The 12267-nt window shown below is 42.8% G+C and overlaps 1 protein-coding gene across 25 annotated transcripts in view; it reads right to left on the reverse strand.

Annotated features, from left to right (window-relative positions):
• BTRC (beta-transducin repeat containing E3 ubiquitin protein ligase) overlaps positions 1-12267 on the reverse strand; it is a 488395-nt gene that overhangs the window by 238861 nt on the left and 237267 nt on the right. For 14 of the 25 annotated variants that reach the window (XM_033943120.1, XM_033943118.1, XM_033943109.1 and 11 more), the window contains 2 exons: positions 9347-9426; positions 6858-6924 (listed from right to left, as the gene is read on the reverse strand). The exons of 10 other annotated variants lie outside the window; for them this stretch is intronic. In XM_033943120.1, coding sequence (XP_033799011.1) covers positions 6858-6924; positions 9347-9426 — 147 coding nt within the window. The remainder of the gene's footprint in view (positions 1-6857; positions 6925-9346; positions 9427-12267) is intronic. One more of the 25 variants, XM_033943133.1, reaches the window with a different exon arrangement.

A 12267-nucleotide genomic window follows, 5' to 3' on the forward strand; every position in this document is an offset into this window, starting at 1 on the left:
AGTTTCCTTGTGAGTTTGCAGTCAGGTCCTGGATCCTCATGACACAGTTTGGGAACCGCTGGTTTGGTCCCAATGGAACCATGTTACAGACTGATAGGCCAACATAGATATATGCTACTTCGATTGGTCTAAATTAGATTTTTGTTGTTTTTTCCTCCCTTCCTTCCCCACAAATCAACCCGAGTCTTCCTGAGAGCATTAGCCCTTCCTGCAAGGATGCATTAACTACAAACTTAAGAAAAGATGAGGAGCAACTGACTTAATCAGTTTCAGGTTTTGTTCACTGGCTCATTACCACTTTATAGAGATGTGTATAGATAGTCCCACATTTAAATCAATACTAGCTTCCAAAAACCATGCTTTTAACTCAATTTTTGTCTCTATTATTGCTGCTACTGCTTTGTATATCTGTCCAAGCTTGTTAAAAATCTGTAAGTGTGTTGCTCCTTTTATCTCTCTTGGTAGGCTATTTCATGTCTCATCTTGTTTTCCTCAAGTACCAAAACCCCCCATCTTAGGGTTACCATATTTTTGTGTGCAAAAAAGAGGACATGTGGCCCCGCCATGTCTCACCTACAGCTCTACCCCATTCCGCCCCCATATAAACTTTGTATTTTCTTCCAAGTGACATCATCGCATCACATTTGTGCATACTTGGTGGCTATCCAGACACGGCTCCAAGCTCGGGGCCTTCCAAAACCCGCATAAACTGCCAAGTTTTAGAAATCCAAACAGGCACCCGGACAGTCCTCTAAAAAGGACATGTCAAGGTTTTCCTGGACATCTGGTAACCCTACCCCATCCCATATCTTACTATCAAGCTATGTAATAACAAACAGCCATCAAAACTAGTGAGGGTATTCTCTGAAACATCCCTGTACCACATTCTCATTTATTTTGGGGTTATAACTACGACCACTTTATGATTATCCCAGCCTTCTTGGAAGTCTGATATTACTATCATCACAGTCTGCTCATTATCTTCTGTTTACTCCTCTTTGAAAACTTTTTTTTTAATTTTTAAATTTACATTTTTTAATTGATGGTTCAATGGAAAATACAGAAACAAATAAACATTAACATAACAGGATAATAGGCTCATAATGGAAGAAAATTATAAACATAAAAACATAGAAATATGATGATAAAGGCCAAATGACCCATCTAGTTTGCCCAATCACAGTAACCATTATCTCTTCCTCTCTCTAAGTGAACCCCTCCTGATGAAAAAATTTTGTGAAGGACATGGCAGTTGCTATTCCTATTCATTTGGAGATGGAAGACAAGCCCACTGTTAAGTTGTTCAAAATCCTGGACTACAATTTACCTCCTAGAGAGACTGTGCTCTGTTTTCTGGAGTGATTGGGTGAGAGTGGGTATTTGGTAAATAAAAGGACATTATTGTGGGTACCTGATTTTGGCAGTTGTCAGAGTGAGTTCAGTCTACCTTCTCACCAAGCCTTCAAATTCCTACAACTAAAACAGAACTTCATCCTTTTGGCTGTACCTTGTTTAGCCACCTTGATACCAACCTATATTTATTTATAATTTTACAAAATATGACAGTAGCTAGAATTGTTGTTGCTCGTTTTATATATGTACCTGTATATGTATATTGTCGTTCCTCATTTTATATATATACATACACATCATATTTTATATACGGATAGACAGTCTATGACAATTCAAATATATGGGAATGAACTGTGCATGGCTTTCACCCAAATGCAATGGTCTCACTTTTAGGTCAGAAGCACTTGCCATTGTGCTCAGGATCAGGGCAGGATTAATCAATAGGCCAAGTAGGCACATGCCTAGGGCCTGAAATGGTCAGGGGGCCCAATGAAGGAGGGCATCAACATTGTTTTTCCAAACGGCGATGGGCCCCTCCAGCATTGATCGGCAACGGGCCCCCCGCCCCTCCCCGATCGGCAACGCGGGTTCCACCCTGATTGGCAACGCGGTCCCCCCAATCGACGGAAAGTAAGACAAGCAAGCAATGCGGGTAAGAAAGGCAACGGGAACTGTAATTGTGCAAGCGGTGCTGCTTGCTCAAAGCTTCCCTCTGATGCAGCTTCCTGTTTCTGCCTGGGCGCATGGTCGGGTGGGGCGGGGCAGAAGGCCTAGTGTACTTGTGTGCCTAGGGGCCCTCGATGAATTAATCCTGCCCTGCTCAGCACCTATATTATAATCGCTTTACTTTGTTTTTCATAAGACCATCTGGACACCTGCTACCATGCTGGATATATCGGAATTCCCTGAAAACTTTTCAATATATGATCTTTTACTGTTTAACTGTGACCTCCTTTTAATTAGAAATCTGGGATATGATATGCCATATACTCCCAATTTGTAATCCTTTATCGTACAGTAGAGTGATTTTTCAATCCAAGCTAATGGGGGCTGATAGGGGAGATAAGCTGAGAAAAGGTTTCTGAGCAGAGAGGATCAGGTTGGAAGGAAGAAGAAGGGAGGGAATGGAGGGATGGAAGTGGCAGGAGTGGTGAGACTAGGAAGAAAAAAGTAAGAACAAGCAACAACAAATTAATCAGCTGCATCCCACAGCTGAGCCAAGCCAAGGGACATCTTGCCTCACCAATTTGATTGACTTCTCTGCAGGTTTGAATACACATGTGGATAAGATGAGCCGGTTAATATAGTGTATCTAGATTTTCAGAAAGCTTTTGACAGAGTTCCTCATGAGAGGCTCCTGAGAAAATTAAAGAGTCATGGGACAGGACTCAATTGTGGATTAAGAATTGGTTATTGGATAGAGGGTAGGATTAAATGGTCATTTTCTCAATGGAGGAGAGTAAACAGTAGAGTGCCACAGGGATCTGTACTGGGACCGGTGTACTCTACTTATTAACTTATTTACAAATGATTTAGAAATTGGAATGATGAGTGAGATGATTGAACAGTTTAGTGTCATCTGCAAATTTAAAGTTGTTAAAACACATGCAGATTGTGAAAAATTGCAGGCAGACCTTAGGATATAAGAAAACTGGGAGTCTAAGTGACAGATGAAATTTAATGTGGACAAATGCAGAGTGATGCATATTGGAAAGAATAACCCAAATCACAGTTACAAGATACTAGGGCCCATCTTGGAGGTTAGCACCCAAGAAAAACATCTGGGTGTCATTGTAGACAATACAAAGAAACCTTCCACCCAATGTGCAGCGGTGGCCAAAAAAGCAAATAACATGCTAGGAATTATTTTAAAAAGGGATGGTTAACAAGACTAAGAATGTTATAATGCCTCTGTATCATTTCATGGTGCGACCTCATCTGGAGTGTTCTCCAGTATTCTGGTTTCCTTATCTTAAGAAATATATAGCGGCACTAGAAAAGGGGGATGGAACTCCTCTAATATGAGGAAAGACTAACGACAAAAAAGGTTAGGGCTCTTCAGCTTGGAAAATAGAGATGGCTGAGGGGAGATATGATTGAAGTCTACAAAATCCTCAGCGGAGTAGAATGGATACAAGTGGATTGATTTTTCACTCAGTCAAAAATTACAAAAACTAGGGGACACTCGAAGTTCCAGGGAAATACTTTTAAAACCAACAGGAGGAAATATTTTTCACTCAGAGAATGGTTAAGCTACGGAACGTATTGCCAGAGGTTGTGGTAAGAGAGGATATCATAGCTGGTTTTAAGAAAGGTTTGTACAATTTTCTGGAGGAAAAGTCTATAGTCTGTTATTGAGAAAGACATGGAGGAAGTCACTGCTTGCCCTGGATCGGTAGCATGGAATGTTGCTACTCTTGAGTTTTTGCCAGGTACTAGTGACCTGGATTGGCCACCGTGAGAATGGCTACTGGGCTTGATGGAGCATTGACCGTGAGAATGGCTACTGGGCTTGATGGAGCATTGGTCTGACCCAGTAAGACTATTCTTATGTACCAATTCCTTTGCCTTAGAGAATGTGTGGTGCATTGTCACCAGACCAAAGGGGAGTGCCCAGAACTGATAATGATTCTCCAGGACATGAAATCTCAGGAACTTCCTGTACTCCAGAAAGAGGGGAATATAAAGGTAGGCCTCCGTTAAATATAGGGAAGTCAGAAATTCCCCCGGCATAACTACTGCGATGACTGGCCGCACAGTTTCCATACGAAAGCATGGAACTTTCAGTGCCACACTGATGTGCGTGATGTCCAGAATGGGTCTCAATCCTCTGAGATTTTCTTGGGTACTATGAAGTATATGGAGTATCTGCCCGAGCCTGACTCCAATTTCACTAGTTTTCGGACTGTGGCGAGATCCTGCTTGTCTTCTCCAGTCATTTCACTAGAGAATCTACAAACCAGACTGCCAAGGGACAAATATGAGCTTGTAACCGCTCCGAATGATCTGCAGCACCAAATTGTGAAACGAGATCTGTACCCAGGTCTCTGCATATTCCGAGAGCCGGCCCCCTATCTTCAGGGAAGTGGCTCCAGGACTGGCATCCTTGTGCTTTCATGGAGGTTGAAGCAGGATGAGAACTGGAGGCCTGGCTCTGCCTAGGTCCTGAAAATCTTTTTCTTAATCCCCATCAGGATTTATGAATCAAAGCATCTATAACCACAAAAATTAGACCGCCTGGAGCCCCTTAAGGTTCACGGTCTGATGTCATGTAAAGACTTTGGTCGGCGATCTGCTACACTGGCCATAAGATCATCCAGTCCCTTTTCCGAACAACAGGTTGTGCCTTGAAAGAAAGTCTACTAAGCCTTGGAGGTGGAATCTCCCACCCAATGCCTGATCCAGAGTAGTCTTTGGGCTGAGAAAGAATAAGCCAGGATGCTGCTCATGACCTTAATATTGTCATAGAGAGCAATGGCCACATAATCCACCCGTTACTAAAAGTTGAAGCAAAGGCTCACCCTGCTCCAGAGTTAAGCCCACACAACATGAAATGACAAGCTCGGGCCTCGAAAGAGGCTGCTGCAGGCCCTTTGATTCCCAAGGACAGTGCTTCGAACTGTGGTTTAAGGATCACATCCACTCTACAATCCTATATATCCTTTAATACCATGCCTCCTTTATTTGGCAGGAAAGTGGATTTAGTTGCCTGTGCTACTAAGGAACCCACCTTAGGCTGAGTGGATATCTGCTGACTCATCTGTGCCACTGATACAGCCTAGCCACCATCTTGACTATCTTTAATGAGTCTTCTGGAGCATTCCAATGCTCCATGGTTAAAACTTCATATCAGGATGCCAAAGAAAAGAGGAGGACTGAGCTCTTACTCCACTGAGGATAGAGTATGGAGTGGATGGAGTCTGCTGGGAGTCCAGCTGTAACTTCTACAGGGAGTCAGTAATGAGCTCCACAAGAGCTGAGGGCTTGAACAGCTGGTATACCATAGGATCATCTCCATGATCGAGGGCCACCACTGTATCTTGGTACTCGCTCCTGATTGTAACCCTATTTCTCCCAGCAGGGAGGGCTCACTCTGCAATAGGAAAGGCATACAGATAGATCCTTTATCCTCTTAGTCTCTGGCTGAAAGGTCCACTGGATCCTGGCCAAACTTTGATATAGAGACAGGCGTGTCCTGGAAGCCCAAGTTCCCTCGAGTGCTTCCTAGTCCGCTGACAGACCTCCTATGTGAATCCCGGACATCCAAATAAGCTCTCCACATAAGATTGATCAATTCAGGAGAGAATGCTGTACTAGGCAGTACTCTAGGTGACTCCATTTTGCGTCTCTTGGGCTCCACAGCTTCCCACACTCCTTAGGTAAGCCGCTGTTTCAGGGCACTGGAAGGGATTTTCTCCTCACAGAAAGGCCCTCCAATGTCTCCCTAGCCCCAGATACCTGAGGGAAGGCTAAGTCCAAAGCTCCCACCCCCTCCTACAGGTGCTGCACAGCACATAGCGCAAAGGTGCTCTTCCAGCATCTATCCAGTGCAAATTTGGCATGAATTAGGAGTAAAAGAGTCTGGGAACTCTATCCCTACCAGTTTTGAGAGAAAACGAGGTGATTTGAAGGTTTTGGAGAACATTGAGGGAAAAAATATCAGGAATTCAAGATAGCCGCAGCAGCAGCGTTTTGGTGCAAAATATGGTCCTAGAATGTCTTAGCAGAAAAGAAACCCCACAGAAAATAGGATTTATAGGTGGGGAACTCTAAAGGAAGTGGCAGAAACCTACAAAAACAGGATTTGAAGAGCTCCCATAGGCTGTAACAGCCTTACTCTCTATGATCTGTGCTGTGGAAGTGCTACAGCCTGTCTCAGCCCTCTTTAAAAATAACTGGATCTGGAGAAGAATCACTGCCTCATTAGAACTGCCCTCCAATGCTAAAATCTTTGGGCAGCCAGTTGAACCAAAGTCTAACTGACCCTCACCCCCTCGACATGTGCATGTGAAAGGGGAGGGGGAACACAGCTGGCACCCTGAAGAGCCCCACTGAGCCCTCTGTGGGTGCCTAACAGCCTGTGCTCAAGCCCCTATGACCCAGTAGGTGAGCAAAGCTTCTAGGATTCCAGAATCCGAGCTCCACAACAGTCTCTGCAGGCTGGTCAACAGGTATCACAGAGGGACTGGCTTGTCAGCTGCAGATCGAGAATATCCATAGATGCAGCGCTTTCCCCTCAACATGGAGAACTCTGGAGTACCGAAAACTGTGAAAAACACCAAAAATAATAAAAGAAAATATACAGAGTAGGTCAGAAAGACTCCTTCCGGTTCGCATACAGAAGGAAAAACTGAAGAAGGCAGAAGATCCCTCTGGTGAAGGAGGACGAATTGAAAACCAGGAGTGGATTCTTACTGTATGACTTGTAGGCAAGGGGAGAATACCCTATCATCTAGAATTATACACCTATTATACTAGAAATATAATTTGCCTTCCCAACTTACCATGTTTTTGGCAAACAAGGTAGCTTGGGTTCCTCCTGAGACTTTCTCCAATTGCATATATTTGTACCTAGAATACATACAAGAATTGTTACTGGAACACTGCCTGCTTAATTGTTTGCTAATTTCTTTGACTTTTTAAAAAAATTTTCTTAAAACTGCACATCTGGATCCTACTCAAGAATGCAGACTTTAGAAAATTGATTTATGAATGTAATTGATCCTCTTTTCCTCTCTCTCATTTTGATTTGGCTCAATAGTGATCTGTGCAAGATTCTACCAAATGAAATTATGATAAAGTTAAAAAAAAAATTCCTCCTTCCTTTTCCCTCCTCCCTTAGTCCGGTATCCCTCCTTCTGATCTTCCATACACTGCCAGCAAAGCGCTGCCTTCCGGCTAGCTGATTCCAGAGTCAGACTCTCTCTCATCTATAGTAGTCCCAGCTACACGGGAATAATTAGCTGAAGTAACTGAATAGGGATGGGGGGAAGGAGGGAGGAGAGGGATACTGGAGAGAGAGAGACCTGACCATAGTGGAAGGGAGGAAAGAGACCTGATTGCAGGGGAAGTGGGAGAGGGAGGAGGAGAGACCAGACTGCAGGAGTGGAGGGAGGGAGGATAGAGATACTGGATGGCACGGGAGTGGGAGAATTCAGGAGCAGGAAGATTTATCAAAGAAGAAGAGGGACAGAGATCATGAGCCCCTGGGAGGGAGGTAGAGGGTTCAGGTGCACAGAAAGATTTTCTGGGAGAAAGAGGTGTGGACAGGAGGGTGATGTTAGAAATAGGGTGTGGGAAATACAAGGGAGGTGGTAACAGGGGAGGTAAGGGGAGAAATGGAGATCACGGATTAGTAGAGAGAGGGAAGAGAGGGTGCCCGGGGAAGTGGAGGGAGGAGATGATAGTGCCCATGAAGGCAAAGGAGGAGAAGGGAACTTGACAGATTTGAAAGAGGTAGAAAAATGGAAGAAAATTTGATTGTGAAAGATGGATATAGGGAGGGGAAGTAAAAAGAAAAAAAAGAGCGCATGAATAGATAGGAAGCCCTGGAAACAGATTTCAGAGCATAGGGAAGTAGAACCAGAAAAGCAAACAAGCATAAGATAAATGATTTTATTTTTAGTTTAGTAAGGGGGGGTTAATGGGATTTAATATTCTGCCTTTCTGTAGGACAACTGAATTGAAATGTGTCAGTATTGAGAATTTATATCTGCTATGTATATATTGTATTATTTAGGAAAAAAAATGTAAGAGGGGACACAAGTGATTAAAATTTTTAATCAATGTACAATCCTAAAAAAAAACTGATTGTATCAAACATACTGTACATTAGGAATCACAATTTTCTAAAAGCCTAATGCTATAATTTCCATATATCTAAGGGACAATGCACGTGACAATCTCTATGTTAGCTTATGAGAAAATCAAAATTGAAGTCACTAGACTGTCCCTAAAGCAAGCCTTGTCGTATTACAATTATACCCCTGCCTTCTACTGTCAGTGTCCTTAAAGTGGTCACTAGAGGGAAGAAGCATCTCAACATGCAATAAGGGAAGGAGAGGAGATTTTGAGTAATATTTAAGCAATTAATGCAATAAAGATTCCCAAGCTGTGTATGCCTTTTAATTACTGAGAACAATTATAACTAGTCAACTACAGCAAACAGATAAGGATCCTCCCTGGTAATCTTTCAACAAAATCATGAGAAAAAAAATTATGTAATATAGCTCTAATTCTATATATGTCACCTAAAAAAATCGGCACCAACTAGTGTGGCACTAAGCGGCACACTATATAGAATCACACTTAGTGCCACCTAAGCAGCCTTAGGCGTCCTTTTAGGTGCACCATATTTTTGCCAGTTTTCTTGGTCTAAATGCCTGCACCTAAGTTAGGCACACATCGGCCCATATTCTATAATCATGCACATAACTCAAAAAACCCATCCATGATCCACCCCTAACCATGCCCTCTTTTAGAGAGACACTTTGAACAAGGTGCCTAACTTATATAGAATTGTGCCTACTATGTTGTGCACCTAACATTTAATTAACGCAAATTAAAAGGAATTAAGTGCCAATTATCGGCACCAATTAAGCCTATAAATCTGACTCTGTACAGTGCTGTGTGCATCTGGTAGCGCTATAAAAATAATTAATGGGAGTAGTAGTAGTATTTCTAGACCCATGCGCAGAATAAAGGTATTTATTTATTTATTCATTCAATTTTCTATACCGTTCTCCCAGGGAAGCTCGGAACGGTTTACATTCAAGCATTTCTCCCTTTCTGTCCCGGTGGGCTCACAATCTAACTAACGTATCTGGGGCATTGGGGGGATTAAGTGACTTGCCCAGGGTCACAACCTCAGGGTGCTGAGGCTGTAACTTTAACCACTGCGAGAGCATTTAAAAAATAATCAGACTCATAAAGGTGAAGTTTTACTGGTTTGCTAATCTAACCTCTCCAGTTACAAATTTCAGGATTGGCTTACCTTTTATGCAGATTAAGCAGCTGTCTATGGCTGTAGTTTCCAGGGCAAAGGGAGGGGAGGCAGATTGTGGCAGAGAGTAGCTAGTCAAAGGAAAAAAATATTCATGAACCATCATCAGTGTGTACCTTTTACATCTAGGGAGGATGGGTAAAAATCAAAAAGCTTATTCATTCAGATAAGTAGGCATTTACCAAGATAAACAGTTTTGGGAAATTGCCGTCAAAGGGCAGTTCTATAACTGGGTGTCTCTATTTAGGCACACCAAAGGAAATAATGGAACCTAGGTGCCTAGTTTCTGTTCTAGAATACTTTTATAACCTGATATCAATATGTTTACACTCTCGCCATGCCTCCCTTCCTCACTCCATATCATGCATGGCCCCCCTTTAGTTCTTCTATAATCAATTCTCTTGTAAGATAATATTTCCCCTATTGTTATGCTATCATAGGGTGCTGTTGAAAACAGCGATGAATGGAGAGCACCTCCCCAGTGTTTAAAAATCAAAGATACCACAGATGGAGCATATAAGGTGTTACCATTACAATGTTGTCCTGATCTTGAACATAGCAAATCTCTTTGAGCAAATTTGGTTCTCAGGTATGCCTTCTTTTTAACTTTGATAGGATATCCCCTATCTAAAAAATCTATTATGCAAAATGCTTGCTTGATGTCCAAAGTCTGCTGGTAATGAACATATGTGCCTAATGAACAAAACCTAATAGGTAAACTTTATTTTAAACGACGGGGATGGAGGGTGGTCAGTGGGATCCAGGAGGCAATCAGAAACATTCAGTAGCTTGAGCAAATACTTCCTGCGATACAGTTAATGCCATCTATGTCCTTGTGGGTCAATCTTCTAGACCCATTAAATTGTATTTGAACAAATATAAGTTAAGGATATTGCATCGGGTGTTAACTGCCCCACTTGTTAACCATTGGATTCAACAGCATCATCCAGAGCAAGATCTGCATTAGAAACTGAGACAAAATAGAAACAGGCACAGGAAGAGATATACAGGTAGATCCCCTACTTAATTACAAAGTACAGCATTGGTTCTTTTTTTGAGTACCATCAGTCCTTATGGGCTTAATGCTGAATTAGACTGGACTTCCTTAATCTGAGAATTGGTCTTTCTTAAGTTGAGAAATTGTTCTCTTCGGCTCTTTTGTGCTTCATGTTGCTATTTTAAACAAACACTTCTTGTTAGGACGTCTGCAGTATACAGATAAGAGTTTTAGGTGTCTTTCAGGTGGGTAATACCTGCTACTATATGTATATACACTTTTCGTATTATGAAGAAAGATCTGGCAAAGCTTGATGAATGGTCTGAAATTTGGCAGCTAAAATTTAATGCTAAAAAATGCAAGGTCTTGCATTTGGGCTGGAAAAACCCGAAAGAACGGTACAGTTTAGGGGGTGAAGAACTTATGTGCATGACAGAAGAGCGGGGCTTGGGTGTGACTGTATGTGATGATCTTAAGGTGGCCAAACAGGTTGAAAAGGTGACGGCGAAAGCTAGAAGGAAGCAAGATTGCATAGGGAGAGGTATGGCCAATAGGAAAAGGAGGTACACTTCTCCCTCAATATTAGTGGGGGTTAGGGGCAGAGCCGGACCACGAATATTAAAAAACCATGAGTTATATTTGGGCCGATTCTGCCCCCCCCCCTCCCTATCCCCGGAATCCCGGACCTTACCTTAAGCCCTCTGAGACTCCCTGGAAGCGGGCTTTCGGGGCAGGAGCGATCTTCCTATACTCCTGCCCCATGCAGATCACTCATAGGAAAAGGAGACTACGAGAGCACACGGCAGTCATTTCCTATGAGTGATCTGCACGGGGCAGGAGTATAGGAAGATCATTCCTACCCCAAAAGCCCGCTAGACCACCAGCTAAGGTTCCGGGGAGTCTCAGAGAGCTTAAAAATAGCCCCCAAAATTAAAATTGATTTAAAAAAATATTGTGAATAACCGAATCCGCAGATACTGAAACTGCGGATTCGGAGGGAGAAGTGTATTGATGCCCCTGTATAAGATTTTAGTGAGACCTCATTTAGAATGTTGTGTACAATTTTGGAGGCCGCACCTTCAAACAGATATAAAAAGGATGGAGTTAGTCCAGAGGAAGGCAACTAAAATGGTATGTGGTCTTCATCATAAGGTGTATGGAGATAGACTTAAAGATCTCAATCTGTATACTTTGGAGGAAAGGCGGGAGAGGGGAGATATAAGAACATAAGAACATATGAACATAAGAAATGCCTGCACCGGATCAGACCTGGGGTCCATCCAGTCCGGTGATCTGCACACAAGGAGGCTCAGCCAGGCGTACCCTGGTGCATACATTAGTCACTCGTATCCTTCAATGTGTCCTGCAAGAAGATGTTCGTCCAATTTTCCCTTAAATCCTAGAATGGTGGTTTCCTCCACCATCTCTTTCGGGAGAGAGTTCCAGGGAGAGAGTTCACCACTCGCTGTGTGATGCAGAACTTTCTGACATTTGTCCTGGCCGTGTCCCCTCTCAGCTTCAGGCCATGACCTCTGGTCCGAGTCTGGGTCACATTCGCCATGTGAATAATGCTGTTTCTTGCTCTCCATCCTTTCCCCCTGCTGGTGAGTGAGCTTACTCCATTTTGTCGATTCCTTTTAGCAATTTAAAAGTCTCTATCAGATCCCCTCTCAGTCTTCTCTTCTCAAGGGTGAATAATCCCAGTTTTCTAAGGCAATCTTTGTAGCTCAAGTTCTCCATACCTTTTACTAGCTTTGTTGCTCGCCTCTGCACCCTCTCCAGCAGTGTTATATCCTTCTTCAGGTATGGAGACCAGTGTTGGACACAGTATTCCAAGTGTGGTCTGACCATTACTCTATAAAGTGGCATTATGACCTCCCTTGATCTACTCGTGATTCCCTTCTTTATCATGCCT

Source organism: Geotrypetes seraphini, chromosome 4, assembly GCF_902459505.1.
Source record: "Geotrypetes seraphini chromosome 4, aGeoSer1.1, whole genome shotgun sequence".
Taxonomy (NCBI): domain Eukaryota; kingdom Metazoa; phylum Chordata; class Amphibia; order Gymnophiona; family Dermophiidae; genus Geotrypetes; species Geotrypetes seraphini.